Source organism: Ornithorhynchus anatinus, chromosome 2 (assembly GCF_004115215.2).
Source record: "Ornithorhynchus anatinus isolate Pmale09 chromosome 2, mOrnAna1.pri.v4, whole genome shotgun sequence".
Taxonomy (NCBI): domain Eukaryota; kingdom Metazoa; phylum Chordata; class Mammalia; order Monotremata; family Ornithorhynchidae; genus Ornithorhynchus; species Ornithorhynchus anatinus.
Window position 1 is genome coordinate 162,157,005 of NC_041729.1, and position 25,246 is coordinate 162,182,250.

General features: G+C 45.9%; 1 protein-coding gene across 1 annotated transcript in view; it reads left to right on the forward strand.

Annotated features, from left to right (window-relative positions):
- The window catches only part of ITPR2 (inositol 1,4,5-trisphosphate receptor type 2), a 428,831-nt gene that overhangs the window by 197,380 nt on the left and 206,205 nt on the right, over nt 1–25,246 (forward strand). Inside the window, exons 27-33 of the mRNA XM_029057432.2 lie at nt 222–311; nt 398–523; nt 2,729–2,851; nt 6,609–6,809; nt 12,568–12,819; nt 17,634–17,759; nt 24,048–24,176. Coding sequence (XP_028913265.1) covers nt 222–311; nt 398–523; nt 2,729–2,851; nt 6,609–6,809; nt 12,568–12,819; nt 17,634–17,759; nt 24,048–24,176 — 1,047 coding nt within the window. The remainder of the gene's footprint in view (nt 1–221; nt 312–397; nt 524–2,728; nt 2,852–6,608; nt 6,810–12,567; nt 12,820–17,633; nt 17,760–24,047; nt 24,177–25,246) is intronic.

The following is a 25,246-nucleotide window of genomic DNA, read 5'->3' on the forward strand; positions in this document are numbered from 1 at the left end:
AAGAAAAAGTGGAGCTTAGTCAGGGGAGGCTTCTTGGAGGAGAAGGGCTTTCGATAAGACATGGAAGCAGGGGAGAGTCATCGTCTCTCGGATATGAGGAGGGAGGGAGGACGATACACAGTGGGACCCCCAGTCTGGGAAATCAATCCAGGGTTGCCGACGAACGGTTCCACGGATCCCTGAACCCCCTTTTGTGATGTCCATGTTTTTGGTTATTTTAGGAAACGACCATCTTGAGCCCAGTCCAGGATGGAACCAAGAAACCCCAGATTGACAGCAACAAGAGTAATAATTACCGGATCGTTAAGGAGGTGCCTACCGACCCACTCCAGTTTCGATTCTATTTACCACCCTCACTGACATTTTCTGATCTGTTTCTTTTGGTGTTCTTTTCCAGATTTTGATCAGGCTGAGCAAGCTCTGTGTCCAAAATAAAAAATGCCGAAACCAGCACCAGCGATTACTGCAAAACATGGGGGCCCATTCCGTGATGTTGGATCTGCTGCAGATTCCCTATGAAAAGGTCGTTCTTACAGTAGCCCTCCTTTCCTTGGCTGGGGGCTCTGGCTGCAGACTCGAGCCGTTCTGGGTGTGGGCCCGTGAGGAGGGATGATTCCAGGATGGGGACGTAGAGGGCAGATGGGGAAATTTTAATCCAGTTGCCCAGAAAAGTGGGTCCCAACACAACTGCAAAACCCCAGAGGCATCAGAGGCGGGAGAATAATGAGTAATTATGGTATTTCTTAAGCACTTACTGTGTGCCGAGCCCTCTTCTAAGCACTGGGGTAGATACAAGGTAATCAGGTTGGATACAGTCCCTGTCCCACGTGGGGTTCACACTCTTAATCCCCATTTGACAGGTGAGTTAACTGAGGTCCAGAGAAGTGAAGTGACTGGCCCAAGGTCACACAGCATACAAGTGGTGGAGCCGGGATTAGAACCCAGGAAGGGTCCCAAACCAGGGCCCGCTCTGGAAACCTTGAAAAGAACTTCTCCTCTGCTCTGGGAAGTCCCGGCGAGAGACAAGTGGGTGGGAAATGTGGCTGTTTATTGCTATATATAGTACTCTCCCTAGTGCTTAGTACAGTGCTCTGCACGCAGTAAGCGCTCAATAAATAACGATTTTGTGAAATGAATGAATGAACACAGTGCGGCGGAAAGGCGGGACCACTGGTGTGGAAGACAGGGAAGGACGGAGGGGTGGGAGGAAGAAAGGAGGAGGAGAGAGACCGAAGGACAGAGGCAGAGAGGTGAGGGGAACAGAGAAGAGAGAGAGGAAGAGGGAAAAGTTCCTGAAAGGTCATAAAGCCCATTAGGGAAGCAGCATGGCTTAGTAGAAAGAGCACGGGCTTGGGAGTCAGAGGGTGTGAGTTCTCATCCCGGCTCCATCTCATGTCTGCTCTGTGACCTTGGGCAAGTCACTTAACTCCTCTATGCTCAGTTACCTCATTTGGAAAATGGGGATAGGAGTGTGAGCTCCATGTGGGGTAGGGACTGGGTTCAACCTGATTACCTTGTACCGATCCCCAGCACTTAGAACAGGCCTTGCCACTTAGTAAATGCTTAATGAATACCGCAATTCTTATTCTTATTATTATCTCAACTCTATTACTCACAATACAGGTTGGAGCTAGATTGCTATCCTATGCTGGATTTATTGGGCATTTCCATGTTTCCTCCATTACCCAGCCTCAGTGGCACCATTCTTCCTTCTCTCCTTATTTTCTGTGAACAAATTCGCTTGGCTTTGACGGCTGGATCGTTGAGAAACCAATCCCTCGAACAGAACCAAACGAAGGGTTTTCAGAAGCGTTTCACGTGTCAGAGCGGAGCTGGCCTGGGTTTGCTGCTGTATCCCATTTTGGGGGGATTTGTAGAAATCTGAGTTCAGAATACCACACTTCTGGGATTATTGCCAACATTATTGCCAGAATCCCCGGGAGCTGGAGAAATGGCTTCTACTGACCTTTCGTTGCCCCCCGATTGGATGACAGAGTGGTAGGGAAATTCAGAGATGACTCAGCCTCTTTTATTATTATTATTACTACTAATAATAACAATACTTGTTAAGCATTTACTACATGTCAAGCACTGTTGTAAAGCTCTGGGGTAGACACAAATTATTCAGGTTGGACACAGTCCATGCCCCACTTGGGGCTCACATTCTTATCCCCATATACCAGATGAGGTAACTGAGGCACAGAGGACTTAAGTGACTTGCCCAAGGTCACACAGCAGACATATGGTGGAGCCGGGACTAGAACCCAGGTCCTTCTGATTCCCAGGCCTGTGCTCTGTCCACTAAGCCGGGCTGCCTCTCTGCTCCTCCTGGTTGGCAGGAGGAGGAGGAGCTTGCTGGAATGGAAGTTGTTTTTATAGAATTTCTTGCTAGTTTTAATTTGGGGAAAGTTTCTAGATTCTGGGGGCCAGCAGTCTCTGTTTATTCATAGCCTCACTCCACACACCATTCTGCGGGATGGTATTATTTACGGGGAAAAATTTTTCCCCTTTCCACAGTGGATGAAGTATGTCTTCTTTTGAGGCAAGGGTGATCAGATGGTGCCAGTTCAATGTAGTATCTTGGCACCTCTCCACAGCATGGCCTAAGAGAAGAGGGGAATGAATGAGGAAATGTAAGGGGAATTGGCCATAAAAACATTTTCTGAACTGGAGGAAATGGACCGGTACTCATTCTTTCTTGCATGATGTCTTCCCCCTTTATCTACAGACGGACGAGAAGATGAATGAAGTTATGAATCTAGCTCACACGTTCCTGCAGAATTTTTGTCGAGGAAATCCGCAAAATCAAGTTCTACTTCATAAACACCTGAATTTGTTTTTAACTCCTGGCGTGAGTATTTTTGGGAATCCGACATTTAGACGATGATGCTATCAGGCTGGACCTAGGCATGATTAAAATCTCCTTTGTCTTTCCCTTGCTATATGCTTCAGACTTTGCTTTATGGATTATCGTCCTTTTAGTCCGTTTGATAATAATGTTGGTATTTGTTAAGCGCTTACTATGTGCCGAGCACTGTTCTAAGCGCTGGGATAGACATAGGGGAATCAGGTTGTCCCACGTGGGGCTCACAGTCTTAATCCCCATTTTACAGATGAGGGAACTGAGGCACGGAGAAGTTAAGTGACTTGCCCACAGTCACACAGCCGACAAGTGGCAGAGCTGGGATTCGAACTCATGAGCCCTGACTCCAAAGCCCGTGCTCTTTCCACTGAGCCACGCTGCTTCTCCTGTGATCTCTATTTTTTCCTAGAAAGAGAACCTAGTATTCAGTCAATTAAGAGTACTCATTGAGCATCTCCCATGGGCAGAGTACTGCATTAAGTCCTCAGGCGAGTGCAGTCATCATCATCATCATCATCATCATCATAATAATTATGGTATTTTTTCAAGCGCTTAGAATGGGCCAGGCACTGGGGAGCCTGGGGAGGATACAAGCAGATCAGGTTGGGCACAGTCCCTGTCCAGCATAGGGCTCACAGTTCATCATTCATTCATTCAGTAGTATTCATTGAGCGCTTAATGCATGCAGAGCTCTGTAAATGCTTGGAAAGTACAGTTCAGCAACAAATATAGTCCCTGCCCGACAGCGAGCTCACAGCCTAGAAGGGGGGAGACAGAAATCAAAACAAATGAACAGGCATTGATAGCATCAATATAAAGAAATAGAATTGTAGATATATATACATCATTAATAAAATAAATAGAATAATGAATATGTACATATATACACAAGTGATATGGGGCAGGGAGTAGGGCAGAGCAGAAGGAGCAGTCTTATTCCCTGTTTTACCGAAGAGATAACTGAGGCTGATCCCAGTTGGCCTCAGTTCTAATCACTGCTCTGCCACCTGTCTGCCCTGTGACCTAGGGCAAGTCACTTATCTAATCTGGGCCTCAGTTAACTCATCTGTTAAATGGGGAGTAATACTGCAAACCCCATGTGGACTGGGGACTGTGTCCAACCTAACTGGTATTTACCCTGGCGCTTAGAACAGTGCCTGGCATGTAGGAAGTGCTTAAAAAATACCACAAATAAAAATGTACACAAGGGCTACTATAGTGCTCTGCACATGGGACGCGCTCAATAAATACCATTGATGATGATGATGATGATGGTGATGGATGTGGGGAGATTCATTCATTCATTCAATAGTATTTATTGAGCGCTTACTATGTGCAGAGCACTGTACTAAGCGCTTGGGATGAACAAGTCAGCAACAGATAGAGACAGGCCCTGCCGTTTGACGGGCTTACAGTCTAATCGGGGGAGACGGACAGACAAGAACAATGGCACTAAACAGCGTCAAGGGGAAGAACATCTCGTAAAAACCGATGGCAACTAAATAGAATCAAGGCGATGTACAATTCATTAACAAAATAAATAGGGTAACGAAAATATATACAGTTGAGCGGACGAGTACAGTGCTGCGGGGATGGGAAGGGAGAGGTGGAGGAGCAGAGGGAAAAGGGGAAAATGAGGCTTTAGCTGCGGAGAGGTAAAGGGGGGACGGCAGAGGGAGTAGAGGGGGAAGAGGAGCTCAGTCTGGGAACGCCTGTTGGAGGAGGTGATTTTTAAGTAGGGTTTTGAAGAGGGAAAGAGAATCAGTTCGGCGGAGGTGAGGAGGGAGGGCGTTCCGGGACCGCGGGAGGACGTGACCCGGGGGTCGACGGCGGGATGGGCGAGACCGAGGGACGGCGAGGAGGTGGGCGGCAGAGGAGCGGAGCGTGCGGGGTGGGCGGTAGAAAGAGAGAAGGGAGGAGAGGTAGGAAGGGGCAAGGTGATGGAGAGCCTCGAAGCCTAGAGTGAGGAGTTTTTGTTTGGAGCGGAGGTCGATAGGCAACCACTGGAGTTGTTTAAGAAGGGGAGTGACATGCCCAGATCGTTTCTGCAGGAAGATGAGCCGGGCGGCGGAGTGAAGAATAGACCGGAGCGGGGCGAGAGAGGAGGAAGGGAGGTCAGAGAGAAGGCTGACACAGTAGTCTAGCCGGGATATAACGAGAGCCCGTAACAGTAAGGTAGCCGTTTGGGTGGAGAGGAAAGGGCGGATCTTGGCGATATTGTAGAGGTGAAACCGGCAGGTCTTGGTAACGGATAGGATGTGTGGGGTGAACGAGAGGGACGAGTCAAGGATGACACCGAGATTGCGGGCCTGAGAGACGGGAAGGATGGGGGAGATTATGAAAGGGGTCATAGAAAGTCAGTTATCCTGCCCAGCGGCTGGAAGAAAACCCAGGGGCCACAATGGGGAAGCCGACCCCTGGCCCACGTCCGGCCTCTGGCCTGGAATGCCCTCCCTCCTCAAATCCGACAGACAATGACTCCTCCATTTCAAAGCCTTATTGAAGGCCCACCTCCTCCGAGAGGCCTTCCCTGACTAAGCCCTCCTTTCCACTTCTCCCCCTCCCTTCTGTGTTACCCCGATCTGCTCCCTTTATTCCCCCCCAACTCTCAACCCCACAGCAGTTATGTCCGTCTCCATCATTTATTTATTTCTATTCCTGTCTGTCTCCCCCTCTAGACTCTAAGTTCCTTGTGGACAGGGAATGGTCATTCATTCATGTTGAGAGAAGCAGCGTGGCTTAGTGGAAGGAGCCCGGGCTTGGGAGTCAGAGAATGTGGGTTCTAATCCCAGCTCTGCCGCTTGTCTGCTGTGTGACCTTGGGCAAGTCACTTAACTTCTCTGTGCCTCAGTTACCTCATCAATGGGGATTAAAAGTGTTAGCCCCATGTGGGACAACCTCATTATACTGTATCCACCCCAGTGCTTAGAACAGTGCTTGGCATATAGTAAGCGCTTAACAAATCCCACAATTATTATTCAGTCGTATTTATCGAGCGCTTACTGTGTGCAGAGCACTGCACTAAGTGCTTGGGAGAGGACGATGTACTAATATCCATTCAATTCAGTCGTATTTATTGAGCACTGACTGTGTTCTAAGCACCTGGGAGGGTAATAATAATGTTGGTAATTGTTAAGGGCTTACCTTGTGCAGAGCACTGTTCTAAGCGCTGGGGTAGAGATAGGGTAATCAGGTTGTCCCACGTGAGGCTCACAATTAATCCCCATTTTACAGATGAGGTAACCGAGGCCTAGAGAAGTTAAGTGACTTGCCCACAGTCACACAGCTGACAAGTGGCAGAGCCGGCAGTCGAACCCATGACCTCTGACTCCGAAGCCCGGACTCTACCCACTGAGCCACACTGTTTACAGCAAACAGAAACATTCCATAGCTCAATCTAGAGAGCATGTAATAATAATGTTGGTATTTGTTAAGCGCTTACTATGTGCCAAGGACTGTTCTAAGCGCTGGGATAGATACAAGGTATTCAGGTTGTTCCATGTGGGGCTTACAGTCTTAATCCCCATTTTCCAGATGAGGGAACTGAGGCCCAGAGAAGTGAAGTGACTCGCCCAAGAGCATTTCTGTTCTGTCGTCCTATCGTACTCTCCCAAGTGCTTAGTACAGTGCTCTGCAAACAGTCAGCGCTCAATAAATACGATTGATTGAATGAATGCCAAGTGAACGAAAGCCTGGGAAATGGAACTTGCCGGATTGATCGGGGCCTTTTCCCCTCTGGGTTTAGCTCCTCGAAGCGGAAACTATGCTGCACATCTTCCTCAACAATTACCACCTGTGCAATGAAATCAGCGAGAGGGTGGTCCAGCACTTCGTCCACTGCATCGAGACCCACGGACGCCACGTGGAGTACCTCAGGTTTCTCCAGACCATCGTCAAAGCCGACGGCAAATACGTCAAGAAGTGCCAGGACATGGTCATGACCGAGGTACGCCCAGTGGCCCCCTTTTAGGCCGCGAATCCTTTCGGCCCGCCGGTAACCTGCAGTGTGTCCTTTTATTCGCAATAATAATTCTGGTATTTGTTAAGCACTTACTTTGTGCCAAGCACTGTTCTCAGCGTCGGGATAGGTACGGGATCATCGGATTGGACCCTGTCCCACCTGGGGCTCACACTTTTATTCCTCATTTAAGTGCTGAGGGAACCAAGGCGTGGAGAAGTGAAGTGCCTTGCCCAAGGTCACACAGCAGACAAGGAGCTGGAATTAGAACCCAGATCCTTCTGACTCCCAGCTCTGTCTATTAAGCCATTTATTGTTCTAGTACAGTGCCTGGCACCCAGTAAGGTCTTTTTATAATTTTGATGCTTCTGATGCCCGTCTTCTTGATCTGTCTTGTTGTCTGTCTCCCCCCTTCTGGACTGTGAGCCCGTGGTTGGGTAGGGATCATCTCTGTCTGTTCCCAAATTGTACTTTCCAAGTGCTTAGTACAGTGCTCTGCACACAGTGAGCGCTCAATAAATATGATTGATTGAATGAATGAATAAGGGCTTAACAAATGCCACAATTATTGTTATCAGTTCATTACATAAATACCTTTCTATACCATTATTTGTGCAATTCTTTGTACATTCTCTTGCTTTGCCACTTGCTCTCTCCCCTTCTAGACTGTTAGCTCCTTGTGGGCAGGGAATGTGTCTTCCAACTCTGATGCATTGTAAAAAAAAATGTTGGTATTTGTTAAGCGCTTACTATGTGCAGAGCACTGTTCTAAGCTCTGGGGTAGATACAGGGGAATGAGGTTGTCACACTCTCCCAAGCGCTTACTACAGTGCTCTGCACATAGTAAGCCTCAGTACATACCATCGATGAAGATGATATTTGCAGTAGAGGTAGCATAGTAATAATAATAATAATGTTGGTATTTGTTAAGTGCTTACTATGTGCCGTGCACTGTTCTAGGCGCTGGGGTAGATACAGGGGAATCAGGTTGTCCCACATGAGGCTCACAGTCTTAATCCCCATTTTACAGATGAGGGAACTGAGGTTCAGAGAAGTTGTGACTTGCCCACAATCACACAGCGGACAAGTGGCAGAGTTGGGATTCGAACCCATGACCTCGGACTCCCAAGCCCGGGCTCTTTCCACTGAGCCACGCTAGTACAGTGGATAGAGCGCAGGCCTGGGAGTCAGAAGGTGGTGGGTTCTAATCCCGGCTCCACCACTTGTCTGCTGTGTGACCTTGGGCAAGTCGCTTCACTTCTCTGGGCCTCAGTTACCTCATCAGTAAAATGAGCCCCACAAGGGGCAAGGACTCTGTCCCACGAGAAGCAGCATGGCTCAGTGGAAAAAGCATGGGCTTGGGAGTCAGAGGTCATGGGTTCTAATCCCGGCCTCGCCACTTGTCAGCTGAGTGACTTTGGGCAAGTCACTTCATTTCTCTGTGCCTCAGTGACCTCATCTGTAAAATGGGGATTAAGACTGTGAGCCCCACGTGGGACAACCTGATTACTTTGTATCCCCCCAGCACTTAGAACAGTTACTTGGCACATAGTAAGTGCTTAACAAATGCCATCATTGTTATTATTATTATTTGCTTGTATCCACTCCAGAGTTTATTACAGTGCCTGGCACATAGTGAGTGTTTAACAAATACCATAGAGGGGAGTGCTATATTCTCTTGGCGAGAAGTAGTTTTGAGAATGGCTCAATCAATTGATCAGTTGTAGACTTTGAGCACTTATTGTGTGCAGAGCTCTGTACTAAACACTTAATGGCTGTGATCCTTGTCAGAAGAAGAGTTTCAGTCTCCCTCTAAACAAAGAGTGATTTTATTATCCAGGAGTTGGGCACCTGCCCCTCCATTCTGGAATACCTAGTAAATAATTGGACTAATTGTAATCAATCAATGGTATTTATTATAATAATAATAATGGCATTTGTTAAGTGTTCACTACGTTCCAGTCACTGTTCTAAGCGCTGGGTTGGATACAAGATAATTGGGTTTTATTGAGCACTTACTGGGTGCAGAACACAATGCTAAGCTCTTCGAAGAGCTGGAATCATGTCTACTAACTCTCGTACTCTTTCATTTGCTCAGTGCAGTGCCCTACACCCAGTAAACTGAAAGCTCCTTGAGGACACAGATGGGTTCTACCATCTCTATTGTATGGTGCTTTCCCAAGCACTTGGTCCAGTGCTCTGCACACAGTAAGCGCTCAATAAATAATAAAAATAATAATTACTACAGTATTTGTTAAACGCTTACTATGTGGCAAGCACAGTACTAAGCGCTGGGGTGGATGTAAACAAATCAGGTTGGACACAGTCCCTGTCCCATGTGGGACTCACAGTCTCCACCCCCATTTTACAGAAGAGGTAACTGAGGCAAAGAGAAGTGAAGTGACTTGCTTAAGGTTACACAGCAGGCAAGCGCAGAGCCGAGATTAGAACCCACAACCTGACTCCCAGGCCCACGCTCTAGCCACTATGCCAGGCCGCTTCTCTAAAAAGACACCACTGATTAATTGATTGAATTAGGATGACAATGAGCATTTCAACTACGGGTCCGGATTGCCGATGAATCTGGTTTTTGTTGCCATCCCTGACCATCCTCTGGCTTTGTTCAAATTCTGCTTGTCCCATCCATTTGGACCACGGCACTTCATGGAAACCGTGTCAAGTAGGAAGAATAATGGAGGCCTGAGAAACTCCTTCCACTTGATTTTCACCGGATTGGAGAATCGCTGTGGCTTAGAGGAAGGTCCCCAGGCCTTAGAGTCAGAGCATCTGGGATCCGATCCTGGCTCTGCCATTAGCCTGTGGTGTGACCTTGGGCAAGCATTTGACTTATCTGTGCTTCTATTTCCTCATCTGGGAAATGGGGATTCAATATCTCCCACCTACTTAGACATTTAGTGTCATGAGGCACAGATACTGTGCCCCGCTTGATCATCTTGAATAATCATAAGAATGATATTTGTTAAGTGTTTACTATGTGTCAAGTACTGTTGTAAGCGCCGGGGTAGATACAAAACCATCAGACTGGACACAGTCCCTGTCCCACATGGGGCTCACAGTCTTAATTCCCATTTTACAGATGAGGTAACTGAGGTGCAGAAAAGTTAAGTGATCTGCCCAAGTTCACACAGCAGACAAGTGGCCGAGCCAGAATTAGAAGTTGCATCCCTCTGCCTCAAGTGCTGATGACACCCAAATCTACGTCTCCAGCCCTGCTCTCTCTCCCTCTCTGCGGTCTTGCGTTTCCTCCCGCCTTCAAGACGTCTCTACTAGGTTGTCCTCCCATCACCTCAAACTTAATATTGAACTTCTTATCTTCCCACCCAAACCCTGTCCTCCTGCTCACTTTCCTATCGTTGTTGACGGCACCACCATCCTTCCTGTCTCACAGAGTCGCAACCTTGGCGATGTTCTTGACTCCTCTCTCTCTCGTTCCACCCACATATTCAAACCTTCACTGAATCCTGTCAGTTCTACCTTCACGTCATCAACAAAATCCGCCCCTTCCTCTCTGTCCCAACTGCTGCCACATGAATAATAATGTTGCTATTTGTTAAGCGCTTACTATGTGCAGAGTACTGTTCTAAGCACTGGGGTAGATACAGGGTAATCAGGTTGTCCCACGTGAGGCTCACAGTCTTAATCCCCATTTTCCAGATGAGGAAATTGAGGCACAGAGAAGTTAAGTGACTTGCCCACAGTCACACAGCTGACAAGTGGCAGAGACGGGATTCGAGCCCATGAGCTCTGATTCCCAAGTCCGGTCTCTTGCCACTGAGCCACACTGCTTCTCTGAATGCGAGCATTTATCCAATCTCACCTTGATTACTGTGTCAGCCTCTTTACTGGCCTCCCTGCCTCCTGTTTCTCCCCATTCCGGCCAATACTCCATTCTGCTGCCCGAATCATTTTCTTTCTAAAACGTTCAGAACGTGTTTCCCCACTCCTCAAGAAACTCCAGTGGTTGCCCACCCGCCTCCTCATCAAACAAAACCTCCTCACCGTCGGCTTTTAAGCACTTAATCACCTTGCCCCATCCTACCTCACCTAGCTACTCACTTACTGCAACCCAACCCACACACTTCATTCCTCTAACACTGGGGAAGCAGCGTGGCTCAGTGGAAAAGAGCCTGGGCTTCGGAGTCAGAGGTCATGAGTTCGACTCCCGGCTCTGCCACTTGTCAGCTGTGTGACTGTGGGTAAGTCACTTCACTTCTCTGTGCCTCAGTTACCTCATCTGTAAAATGGGGATTAACTGTGAGCCTCACGTGGGACAACCTGATTACCCTGTATCTCCCCCAGCGCTTAGAACAGTGCTCTGCACATAGTAAGCACTTAACAAATACCACCATTATTATAATCTCCTCACTGTACCTCGATCTCGTCTATCTCGCCGCCTACATCTCACCCCCATCCTACCACTGCCCTGGAATGCCCTACCTCCTCATGTCAAACATTCAACAACTCTCCCCTGCTTCAAAGCCTTATCGAAGCCCATCTCCTCCAAGACGCCTTCCCTGACTAAGGCCTCCTCTCCTCTTCTCCCACTCCCTTCTGCACCGCTCTTACTTGCTCCGTCATTCATCCTCCTCCCTCCTATGGGGATAGAGATCTGTATGTAGCTGTTTGTTTGTTTGTTTGTTTGTTTATTTATTTATTTATTTATTTATTATTTATATTAATGTCTATCTCTCCCTCTAGGCTGTAAGCTCCTTGTGGGCAAGAATGGGTCTGTTTTTTGTTATAGTTTGCTCTGCTCTGGGGAGACGTAGATCTGTATGTATCTGTTATTCATTTATTTATTTATTTATATTAATGTTCTATCTCTCCCTCTAGGCTGTAAGCTCCTTTTGGGCAAGAATGTGTGTGTTTTTTGTTATAGTTTACTCTCCCAAGGGATTAGTACAGTGCTTTGCACAGAGTAAGGGCTCAATAAATATGATTGAATGAATGAATGAATGAACGGACTCTCAAGCCCATGGTCCTATCCACTAGCCCATGCGGCAATGATGGTATTTGTTAAGTGCTTACTATGTGTCAAGCACTGTTTTAAGTACAGTGCTTGGCACTTATTATCATTATTATTATCATTTATATTATTATTGTTATATTTGTTATATTTTGCTTACCATATGTCTATGTCCAACCCAATTTGCTTGTATCCGCACCAGCTTTTATGTCAGTGCTTGACACATAGTAAGTGCTTAACAAATACCACAATTATTATTATTATTATATGTCAAGCACTGTCCTAAGTGCTGGGATAGATACCTTTTAATTAGGTTGGACACAGTTCCTGTCCCACATGGGGCTCACAGTCTGAGTAGGAGGGAGAAAAGGTATTGAATCCCCATTTTACAGTTGAGGAAACTGAGGCTGAGAGAAGTGAAATGACTTGACCAAGGTCACCCAGCAGGCAAGTGGTGGAGTCGGGATTAGAACCCAGGTTATCCGACTCCCAGGCCCGAACTCTTTCTGCTAGACTCTGCTGTTTCCCACAGTAAGGGCTGAACAATACTGAAGTTATAATCATTCTTCTCGACTTTCATCCCCTTGGGCAAGTCACTTCACTTCTCTAGGCCTCAGTTTCCCATAAAATGGGGAGCCTTATGTGGGACAGGGACTGTGTCCAACCCAATTTGCTTGTCTCCACCCCAGCGCTTAGTCCAGTGCCTGGCACATAGTAAGTGCTTAACATATACTCCGATTATTGTTATTATCATTCCAGTTGATCAACGGAGGGGAAGACGTGCTTATATTTTACAACGACAGAGCATCCTTCCCCGTCCTCCTCCAAATGATGTGCTCCGAGCGAGACCGGGCGGACGAGGGCGGGGCCTTGGTGTACCACATCACCCTGGTGGAGCTGCTGGCCGCGTGCACCGAGGGGAAGAACGTGTACACGGAGATCAAGTGCAACTCCCTCCTGCCGCTCGATGACATCGTCAGAGTGGTGACCCATGAAGACTGCGTCCCTGAGGTGAGCGGGGGAACGCGGGGCTCCTCACAGACGGTCAGTCAATTGTATTTATTGAGCGCTTACTGTGTGCAGAGCACTGTACAAAGCGCATGGGGGAGTACATAATTAGACACATTCCCTATCCACAGCGAGCTTACAGGTTAGAGGGGGAGACAAGACATTAATAGAAATCAATAAATGACAGATATGGACGTAAGTGGTGTGGGGCTGAGGGTGGGGAGAGCAAAGGGAGCGAGTCAGGGAGACGCAGAAGGGAGTGGGAGAAGAGGAAAGTGGAGTTTAATCAGGAAGGCCTCTTGGAGGAGATGGGCCTTCAATAAGAGAAGCAGTGTGGCTGAGTGGAAAGAGCCCGGGTTTGGGAATCAGAGGTCGTGGGTTCTAATCCCGGCTCCACCACTTGTCAGCTGTGTGACTTTGGGCAAATCACTTCACTTCTCTGTGCCTCACTTACCTCATCAGGAAAATGGGGATTAAGACTGTGAGCCCCACTTGGAACAACTTGATCACCTTGTATCTATCCCAGTGCTTAGAACAGGGCTTGGCACATAGTAAGCACTTAACAAATGCCATCATTACTATTAATAAAGCTTTGAAAGGGGGGAGAATCACTGTCTGTCGGAAATGCGATTGAATGAATGATTGAATGATTGGGAGGGCATTCCAGGCCAGAGGCAGGATGTGAGCAAGGGGTCGGCAGCCAGATAGGCGAGATCGACCCCGGTGCTTAGTACAGTGCTGGTCACATAGTAAGCGCTTAACAAATGCCATATTTATCATTATTATTATAGCCCAAACTCATTTAGACAGTTGGCAGTCTGGCCTAGTGGCAGATCTGGAACCAGGTGTCAAGAGAGTTGGGTTCTGGTTCCAACTCTGCGACCGGCCTGCTGAACAGCCTTGGGCAAGTCCGTTAACCTCTCTGGGCCTGAGAAAGCCTGTGGCCTAGTAGATTGTATCTGCTACATTGTTATATTGTGTTCTCCCAAAAGTTTATTAATAATTATACTAATAATTATAATGATTATGGGACTTAAATGCTTTCTATGAGCCAAGCATTATTCTAACACTGGGGTGGATACAAGTTAAGCAGGTTGGACGTAGGCCCTGTCCCACAAGGGGCTCACGCTCTTCATCCCCATTTGGCAGATGAAGGAACTGAGGCCCAGAGAAGTGAAGTGACTTGTCCAAGCTCATAAAGCAGACACGTTGTGGAGTCGGGATTAGAACCCAGGTCCTTCTGACTCCTAGGCCTGTGTTCTGTCCACTATGCCGTGCTGCTTCTTTAAATTATGCTGTGCAGTACTCTGCACACAGTAAGTGCTCAATAAATACCATTGGTTAATTGATTAATTGGTTGATAAAGAGCAAAGGCTTAGTGGATTCTGGAAAAAATACCAAAACCCAACACTATTATTAACAGCCTCAAATCTGGTGGCCAGTGGGTGGTGAGGGAGGGGAGACGAGTTTGAGAAGCTGATCGTGGTCAGCGAAGAAGCATTCATTCATTCAGTCGTATTTATTGAGTGCTGATTGTGTGCAGAGCACTGTACGAAACACTTGGAAAGTAGTGTCGCCTAGTGGTTAGGGCACGGGCCTGGGAATCAGAAGTTCCTGTGTTCTAATCCCAGCTCTGTCACTTTTTTGCCGTATGATCTGGGGCAGGTCAATTCACTTCTTGGTGCCTCCGTTCCCTCATCTCTGAAATGGGGATTAAGAAGGTGAAGCCCATGAGGGCTATGGATTGGGTCCCCCGTGACTTGCTAGTATCTACCCCAACGCCTAATACAGTGCCTGGTTTATAGAAAGTGCCTAATAAATAGCACCAAAAATACAATTTGAGTGTAAGTCTCAAGATTGTAAGCATTCAGCAGTAAGGCCAATTGTAATTGGAGAATTGGATATTTTAATTTTTTTTTTTAAATAAGAAATAAGATAAGCAGGTTGGGCAGAGTCCCTGCCCCACATGGGGCTCAGAGTTTTAGTACAAGAGAAAACAGATGATTTTTTTATGGTATTTGTTAAGTGCTTACTGTGTGCCGGGGACTGTACTAAGCACTGGGATAGGTGTAAGCTAATTCATTCGTTCATTCATTCAATCGTATTTATTGAGCACTTACTGTGTGCAAAGCACTGTACAAAGCTCTTGGAAAGTACAATTCGGAAATAAAGAGAGACAATCCCTGCCCACGCTGAGCTTATAGTATAGAATGGGGAAGACAGACTTCCAAACAAGTAAACAGGCATCAATATAAATAAATAGAATTATTGAATTTATAAATATAAATAAATATAATTATAGATATGTACATATATACATAAGTTCTGTGGGGCGGGGAGGGGCGGGAGAGAGCAAAGGGAGCGAGTCGAGGTGACGCAGAAAGGAGGGGGAGCTGAGGAAAAGGGGCCTTAATCTGGTTGAACACAGTCCGTGTCCCACATGGGGTTCATGGTCTTCATCCCCATTTTACAGATGAGGGAACTGAGGCTCAGAGAAGTCAAGTGACTTGCACAAAGTTATGTAGCACACAAGTGGTGGAGACAGGATTAGAACCCAGGAGCCTCTGATTCCCAGGCCACACTGCTTCTCTATTGATCCTGGTCAGCTCCTCAAACCCGCCACCCCCTCATTCACCTCCCATTAGATTTGAGGCTTGTTCAAGCACTCTACTCTGGCATAAGTGTTATCATCAATATAAAAAATTGACTCAGAATATGCTATTAATAATAATGGTAGTATTTCTTTACAATATTAGGTGCTTACTGTGTGACAGGCACATCTGAATTTTTTATTAATTTTTAAAATTTCATTTATGTGCTTTTTTATGGTATTAAGCACAAAGACGTCAGGAGTGAGGTAAAACTGCCACTCACCACTCATGATAAATGTGGATATCAGAGCTTTTCACACAGCACTTAATGCTGTAAATGAACTTAAAAAAGGAAGCATTTCCCTTCCTAAGACAGAAGTAACGATTTAAGTTCATTTCATTGGTAGGAGAAATATATTTTAGTGAAAGCCTCCAAGCTCCTCAAGCGGCTTTTATTTGTCACCTCAGAGTTCCTATAGGAGCAAAGATTGCCTCACTTCATTGCTGTCTTGTACTTTCCAAGCTCTTAGTACCGTGCTCTGCACACAATAAGCGTTCAGTAAATATGATTGAATGAATGAGTGTGACGGTAAGTACGAATGTGAGCATCAGGGTTCTAATCCTGCTTCTGCAAATTGCCTTCACGGTGACCTTGAGCGAGTCACTTGACTTCTCTGAGCCTCAGTTCCCTCATCTGTAAAGTGGCGGTTAGAAAAGCAGTGTGGTCTAGTGGATAGAGAATGAGGCCAGGAGTCAAAAGAATTCACCTCCTCCAGGAGGCCTTCCCAGATTGAGCCCTCCCTTTCCCTTTGCCCCTCCTCCCCATCGCCCCGACTCCCTCCCTCTGCTCTACCCCCTTCCCCTCCGCACTTGTGTATATTTATATATATTATTTATTACTCTGTTTTATTAATGAAGTGTATGTATCTATGATTCTATTTATGTTGATGGTATTGATGCCTGACTACTTGTTTTTTTCTGTTGTCTGTCTCCCCCTTTTAGACTGTGAGCCTGTTGTTGGGCAGGGATTGTCTCTATCTGTAGCCGATTTGTACATTCCAAGCGCTTAGTACAGTGCTCTGCACACAGTAAACGCTTAGTAAATACGATTGAATGAATGAATGAAAGAAGGGCCTGGGTTTTAATCCTGTTGCGTGACTTTGGGCCAGTCACTTCACTTCTTTGTGCCTCGGTTACCTCATCTATAAAAAGGGAACTGTGAAGCCCCACATGGGACAGGGACTGTGTTCAACCTGATAATCTTCTATTTTCCCCAGCAGTTAGAACAGTGTCTGGCACATAATAAGCTCTTTAACAAACACCATTAAAAAAAATACACATTCTTCCTTCATACTTTAACTGTGAGCCCCATGTGGGGCAGGGACTCTGCCCAACCTGATAATTTTATTTCTTCCCCAATAATGGTAACAATAATAATTGTGGTGTTTTTTAAATGCTTACTATGTACCTGGCACTGTATTAAGCGTTGGGGTGGATACAAGCAAATTGGATTGGGCACGGTCCCTGTCCCTCATGGGGCTCACAGTCTTAACCCCCAATTTAAAAATGAGGTGACTGAGGCCCAGAGAAGCTTAGTGACTTGCCCAAGGTCACACAGCAGACAACACTTACTACAGTGCGTGACATACACTGTACTAAGCAGAGTGGCTCAGTGGAAAGGGCACGGGCTTGGGAGTCAGGTCATGGGTTCGAATTCTGGCTCCGCTGCTTGTCCACTGTGTGACTGTGGGCAAGTCACTTAACTTCTCTGTGCCGCAGTTACCTCATCTGGAAAATGGGGATTAGGACTGTGAGCCTCATGTGGGACAACCTGATTACCCTGTATCTCCCCCAGTGCTTAGAACAGTGCTCTGCACATAGAAAGTGCTTAACAAATACCAACATTATTATTATTAAAATGCGGATTAAGACTGTGAGCCTCATGTGGGACAACCTGATTATCCTGTATCTACCCCAGTGCTTAGAACAGTGCTCGGGACATAGTAAGCGCTTAACAAATACCAACATTATTATTATTATTATACACAGTAAGTGGGTAGTGGATGGTGTCCAATCTGATTATCTTGTTTCTTCTCCAGTGCTTGATTCAGTGCATGACGCATAGTCAGCGGGTAACAAATACCCCAGTTATTCCTATTATTATTATTAAGGTGACTACTGTCGATCATTTTCAATTTGTCATTTCCGTGTGTTGTACCCTTGCAGGTTAAAATTGCGTACGTGAACTTTGTTAACCACTGCTATGTGGACACGGAGGTGGAGATGAAGGAAATCTACACCAGTAACCACATTTGGAAATTATTCGAGAACTTTCTGGTTGACATGGCAAGGGTGAGTCCACTGTCCTCTGAAGAATGATTTCACCCTTTGGGGAGGCTGTGTGACACAGTTAACAAATACCAAAAAGAAGAACTTCCAATGACACTTATTGGAAGCACATTGTGTTTTGCCAGAACTTGTACTTGCATGCTATGTTTTGGCTGAAACATTGTTAAGGAACTAGGGGATCACAGCATGGCCTTGTGGAAATTATATCCGTAATTTATTTATTTATATTAATGTCTGTCGCCCCTCTAGACTATTAGCTCATCGTGGGCAGGGAATGTGTTTGTTTTATTCTCCCAAGTGCTTAATACAGTGCTCTGCACACAGTAAGTGTTCAATAGATATAGTTGACTGAGTGGAAAGGGCCCAAGATTGGGAGTCAGGAGACCTGGGTTCAAATCCCAACCCGCCTCTTGGCTGCTCTGTGGACATGGGCAAATCAATCAGTCAGTCATATTTACTGAGCTTGTAAAGTGGGCAGAGCACTGTACTAAACACTTGAGAGAGTGTAAATACAATGTAACAGAGCTGGTAGGCGTGTTCCCTGCCTGAAATGAGCTTTCATTTTAGGGGACAAGTTGCAGTCTAGAATATGTTACTTAAATTCTCTGTGCCTCCATTTCTTCATCTGTTAAATGGGATTAAAATGCCTGTTCTCCCTCCCCTTTTGATGGCGAGCCCCATATGGGACTGTAATCTAATTTTATGGTATCTACCCCGATGCTTAGTACAGTGCTTGGCACGAAGTAACAAATACAATCGTTGGTGTCATTATTATTATCGTGAGCCTGTGTGATTGTACAAGTTCGCACTGCATCAGACCCCATGAGGATCAGAGCAACAGCTTTCCTTCACGCAGATATTTTGTGAGAACAGAACACTTGAATGCATTTGGTAAAATGTTTGGCACATAGTAAGTGCTTAACAAATACCATATTATTATTTGCCTTGCAGTTCTCTTGTCATCAGTTCGTTTTAGAGCCACCAGTAAAAAGCAGCGAGGCATAGTGGTAGGATAATGGGCCTGTGAGTCAGAGGACCTGGGTTCGTTCTCTGTAAAATGGGGATTAAGACTGTGAGCCCTATGAGGGACAACCTGATTACCTTGTATCTACCCCAGTGCTTAGAACAGTGCTTGGCACCTAGTGAGCATTTAACAAATACCATCATCATCATTATTATTATTACCTATGCAGTTGATACAGGATATTCAGGTCCCACGGTCTAAGTAGGAGAGAGAACGGGTATTGAAACCCCATTCTGCAGATGCGAGATCTAAGGCACAGGAAAGTGAAATGACTTACCCAAGGTCACACAGCAAACAAGTGCAGAGCCGGAATTAGAATGCATGTCCTCCGACTCCCAAGCCTGTGCTCTTGCCACTAAGCAACGCTGCTTCTGCACGTAAAGTGCTTAAAATTATTATTATTAGTAATTTAACAATGGCAATTAATCTAATATTAGAATAACAATAAATGTGAGTCCCATCTGTGTTGATGATGAAAAAATTGATAGCCTCCATCGATCAACAATATTTATTACTGTGCCTTCTCACTGTGCCTCATTCTCGCCCGTCCCGCCGTCGACCCCTGGGCCACGTCCTCCCGCTGTCCTGAAACGCCCTCCCTCCTCACCTCCACCAAACTAAAGCTCTTCCCCTCTTCAAAGCCCTACTGAGAGCTCACCTCCTCCAGGAGGCCTTCCCACACTGAGCCCCCCTTTTCCTCAGATCTCTCTCTCCTCCCCATCGCCATGACTGGCTCTCTTTGCTCTACTTCCCTCTGCCCGCCTCACAGCACTTATTCGTTCATTCATTAGTATTTATTGAGTGCTTACTATGTGCAGAGCACTGTACTAAGTGCTTGGAATGAACAAGTTGGCAACAGATAGAGACAATCCCTGCCGTTTGACGGGCTTACAGTCTAATCGGGGGAGACGGACAGACAAGAACAATGGCAATAAATAGAGTCGAGGGGAAGAACATCTCGTAAAAACAATGTTGACTAAATAGAATCAAGGCGATGTACATTTCATTAACAAAATAAATAGGGTAATGAATTATATATCTATAATTCTATTTATTTTGATGCCTGTTTATTTGTTTTGATGTCAAAGGGCAGGGACTGTCTCTGTTACTGATTTGTACATTCCAAGCGCTTAGTACAGTGCTCTGCACATAGTAAGCGCTCAATAAATACTGTTGAATGAATATCTATAATTCTATTTATTTATATTGATGCCTGCTTACTTGTTTTACTTGTGTTGATGTCTGTCTCCCCCCTCCTAGACTAAGCAGCGTGGCGCAGTGGAAAGAGCACGGGCTTTGGAATCAGGGCTCATGAGTTCGAATCCCAGCTCTGCCACTTGTCAGCTGTGTGACTGTGGGCAAGTCACTGAACTTCTCTGTGCCTCAGTTCCCTCATCTGTAAAATGGGAATTAAGACTGTGCGCCCCACGTTGGACAACCTGATTCCCCTGTGTCTACCCCAGCGCTTAGAACAGTGCTCTGCACATAGTAAGCGCTTAACAAATACCAACATTATTATTATTAGAATTAGACTATAAGCCCAATTTGAGCGGGGATTGTCTCTCTTTATTGCTGAATTGTACTTTCCAAGTGCTTAATTAGAGAAGCAGCATGACTCAGTGGAAGGAGCATGGGCTGGGGAGTCGGAGGTCATGGGTTCTAATCCCGGCTCCCTCACATGTCAGCTGTGTGAGGTTGGGCAAGTCCCTTCACTTCTCTGGGCCTCAGTTACCTCATCTGCAAAATGGGATTAAGACTGTGAGCCCCACGTGGGACAACTTGATCACCTTGCATCCTCCCCAGCGCTTAGAACAGTGCATAGTAAGCGCTTAACAAATGCCATCATTATTATTATTAAAACAGTGCTCTGCACATAGTAAGTGCTCAATTAATATGATTGAATGAATGAATTTATTGTGCACACACAGTGTGCAGACCACTGTACCAAGCTTTTGGGACAGTACAATACAGTAAATTTGGTAGTCTTGCCCGCTGTCCTCAAGGATCCTAAAACTCCCTTTTCCATGGGTAGAAATTCACCAGTTTTTTTCTTTTTATGGTATTTATTAAGTTCTTACTGTGTGCTAGGCACTTTACTAAGTGCTGGGATAAAAAGCAATTTCCCCTGGAAATAGCACAGACAGCAGTACTCCAGAGAAAGGACCCGGATGGCAGGGTTTTGGGTTTTTTTTTTTGTGGTATTTGTTCAGCGCTTGCTATGTGCCTGTCACAGTGCTAAATGCTGGGGTAGATTCTAGGTTATCAGGTTGGTCACAGTCCCTGTCCGACATGGGGCTCACCATCGTAATCCCTGTTTTACGGATGAGGGAACTGAGGCACGGGATGCAGCGAGTAACTGCTGGGCTGGTGTTTTCAGGTGAGTCTCCTCACCAAGGTCACCAAGCTCCACGGACACATCTCTCTCAGAATGCCCCACCTCCATCTGCAGTTGTTCTGGTAGTAGATCCGTAGAGTTTTCTTGGTAAATATCTGGAAGTGGTTTACCACTGCCTTCTTCCATTCATTCATTCATTCAGTAGTATTTATGGAGCGCTTACTATTGCAGAGCACTGTACTAAGCGCTTGGAATGTACAAATAGGTAATAGGTAGAGACAGTCCCTGCCCTTTGATGGGCTTACAGTCTAATCGGGGGAGACAGACAAAAACAATAGCAATAAATAGATTCAAGGGGATGAACATCTCATTAAAACAATCACAAATAAATAGAATCAAGGTGATGTACATCTCATTAACAAAATAAATAGGGTAATGAAAATATATACAGTTGAGCGGACGAGTACAGTGCCGAGGGGAGGGAAGGGAGAAGGGGAGGAGCCGAGGGAAAGGGGGGATAAGAGGGCTTAGCTGAGAAGAGGTGAAGGAGGTGGTAGAAAGGGAGCAGAGGGAGCAGAGGGAAAAGGGAAATTCTTCCACACAGTCAACTTGAGTCTCTGCCCTCCCTTGCCCCTGTTGCCCAGGACGGGTGAGTTTTGACTTGTAGCAGATGGCCTTCCACTTGCTAACTACTGGCCAAGCTAGGAATGGAATGGGTAGGCCTCTATTTGGCTTTCCTCCCCTAGCTGAGATTGGTAGAGGACTGGAAACTCTCCAGTTGCCATCCTGGGAGGGGGCTTAACAAATACCATGGAAAAAATAAAATCCAGCATGAGAGAAAGGTGAATTTGAGTGGAATACTCAGTGTCACTCCACCCATCCAAAACCCCTCTTTTATTCTTGGTTTCTCCTTCTTTCCAGAGAAGGGCAATAGCTCTCCTCATCTTCATTTCACTTATTCAGAAATTCTTTTCCAGAGGGGTCTCTTAATTTGTACGTTTCCTTTCCATGTGAGCTCTTGACTCATTTCTTAAGTGCTTCCTAATGTGCCAGGCACTGTTCTAAATACTAGGATATTCATTCAATCATTCATTCATTCGTATTTATTGAGCTCTTATTGTGTGCAGAGCACTGTACTCAGCTCTTGAAATGTACAATTCGGCAACAGATAGATACAGCGTGGCTCAGTGGAAAGAGCGCGGGCTTTGGAGTCAGAGGTCATGAGTTCGAATCCCACTCTGCCACTTGTCAGCTGTGTGACTGTGGGCAAGTCACTTAACTTCTCTGTGCCTCAGTTCCCTCATCTGTAAAATGGGAATTAAGACTGTGAGCCCCACGTGGGACAACCTGATTCCCCTATGTCTACCCCAGCGCTTAGAACAGTGCTCGGCACATAGTAAGCGCTTAACAAATACCAACATTATTATTATTATTACAATAGGGTAGATACAAGGTTGGACATAGTCCCTGTTCTACATGGAGCTCACGGTCTTAATCCTCATTTTACAGCTGGGGGAACAGAGACACAGAAAAGTTAAGTGACTTGCCCTCGATCATGCATTCGGAATTAGAACCCAAGTCGTCTGACTCCCAGGCCTGGGTTTTAACCACTAGGCCACACTGCTTCTCAGTCTTTCTCCAGGCTCTCTGGGCAGCCCATCTCAATCAATCAGTTGTATTTATTTAGTGCTTATTGTGTGAAGAGCATTTTACTAAGCGCTTGGGAGAGTACAATATAATGGAGTTGGTAGACGTGTTCCCTGCCCACAATTCATTCATTCAATCTTATTTATCAAACGCTTACTGTGTGCAGAGTACTGTACTAAGCGCTGAACTCACAGTCTAGAGTTGAAGTTGAGATGATTTAGTCTGTTCATCTGTGATTTTTCAGGCGATGGCAGTGTTTGTGTACTGCCCAAATAGCAGCCTTCTGTCCCTCTCAAGGCCGAGAGAAAGGCTGTTAGCCTCCCAGAGGGGTGTTAGAGTAGTTTTCAAACTTCCAGGCAGCTCTTTGCAGTGGGCTAAAGAGCTGTGTGGAAGGATGGGAAATTTTTCCTCTTTTGCTGCTCTAACTGCCTCTTTTTGGAAAGAATGAGGCTGAGAGGTTATTTCATATTAGAGAGACTTGTGGTCTGATCAGTGCTTTCCCCAGGGTAGATTTCTTCCCTTTTCTTTTGAAGGTAGTAATAATAATTGTGGTATTTGTTAAGTGCTTACTCTGTGCCAGGCACTGTACTAAGCGCTGGTGTGGAGCTTACTGTATGCAGAAAATACTTGTCTCCAAGAGACAATATCTGTTTCCTCTGTGGTATTAGTTAAGCACTTACTATGTGCCAGGTACTGTACTAAACTCTGGGGTGGATACAGGCAAATCGGGCTGGACACGGTCCCTGTCCCATGTGGGGCTCACAGTCTTCACGGCCCATTTTACAGATGAGAGAGATGTAAAGTGACTTGCCCAAGGCCACACAGCAGACAAGTGGCAGAGCCGGGACTAGAACCCAAGTCCTGACTTCCAGGCCCGTGCTCTGTCCACTAGACCACACAGTTTCTGTCTCGGTGGGCTTGCCATTTGGAGAGAGAATAAGGGTCGGATCCAGGAGCGGTTGTGTACTAGGAACTGTGAGGATTTGACACCTAGATTGGGAGAAAAGTGGAGGAGCAGAGGGGTAGAAGAGGGGAGGAGAGAGGGGAAAATTTGTAGTCTCTGGAAAAATTGTAACTGAGAAAAACTCATTGAGAGGGAGTTGAGAGGGAGGAAAATGACAGGAAATGTGCTAAAATTCCATTTACCACCACTTGAAAAATCTTTCTGGGCATTCACCATAGAAATATTTTTATTAGGCCCGTGCCTGTCCTTTTGAAGAAAACCTGTTGTCATTGGACACAAAAAAACATGTGCAAGTAAAATTCTCATTTGTTTTGTCTGCAGGTCTGCAACACGACGACAGATAGGAAACACGCAGACACGTGTTTGGAAAAGTGTGTCACCGAACCCATGATGAACATTGTGAGCGGATTTTTCAGTTCCCCATTTTCCGACAACAGCACTAGCCTTCAGGTAAAGTTACGGAAAGACTCTGTCACCTAGAAGTCATTCACCTCAGCATGCGGTGCCTTTCATTATAAAGTTATCTTCCAAATTTCAAATGCTTTTTTGCACTGCTCCTAAATCAATTGATCAATCAGTGTGTCTTTTTATTGTGTATATTGTTATATCGAGAAGCAGCATGGCATAGTGGATAGAACACAGGTTTGGGAGTCAGAAGTTCATGGGTTCTATCTCCAGTTCTGCCACTTGTCTGCTCTGTGACCTTGGGCAAGTCACTTCAATTCTCTGGGCCTCAGTTACCTCATCTGTAAAATGGGGATTGACACTGTGAGCTCTATGAGGGACAGGGACTCTGTCCAACCCAACTTGCTTGAATCCACCCCAGTGGTTAGTAATAATAATAATGTTGGTATTTGTTAAGCGCTTACTAAGTGCAGAGCACTGTTCTAAGCTCTGGGGTAGATACAGGGTAATCAGGTTATCCCACGTGAGGCTCACAGTTAATCCCCATTTTACAGATGAGGTAACTGAGGCACAGAGAAGTGAAGTGACTTGCCCACAATCACGCAGCTGACAAGTGGCAGAGCCGGGAGTCGAACCCATGACCTCTGACTCCTAAGCCCAGGCTCTTTCCACTGAGCCACGCTGCTTCCCCTGGCACACAGTAAGCGCTTAACAAATATGACAATTATTATTATTATTATTAAAGGGGGAGAGAAACATTAATGTAAATAGATTATAGTGTTGTACTCTCCCAAGCGGTTAGTACGGTGGTCTACACAGAGTAAGTGCTCAGTAAATACCATTGATTGGTTTATTGATTGATCTGATCAAAGGGCAGCATTGAGTAAAGAGCAGTTCTGCCACCTGCCAGTCACCTTCTGGACCTCAGTTTCCTCAGCTTTAAAATGGGGATGCTAATACCTGCCTTCACCTCACAGCGATGCTGTCAGGATACATTGGAGAAATGTAACGTGAGACTGCCTTGGGAATGAAAGCACTCTGTAAAATCAAGATATTAGAAGTTGATGTTGATGATGGTATTTGTTGAATGCTTACTCTGTGCCAAGCACCGTTCT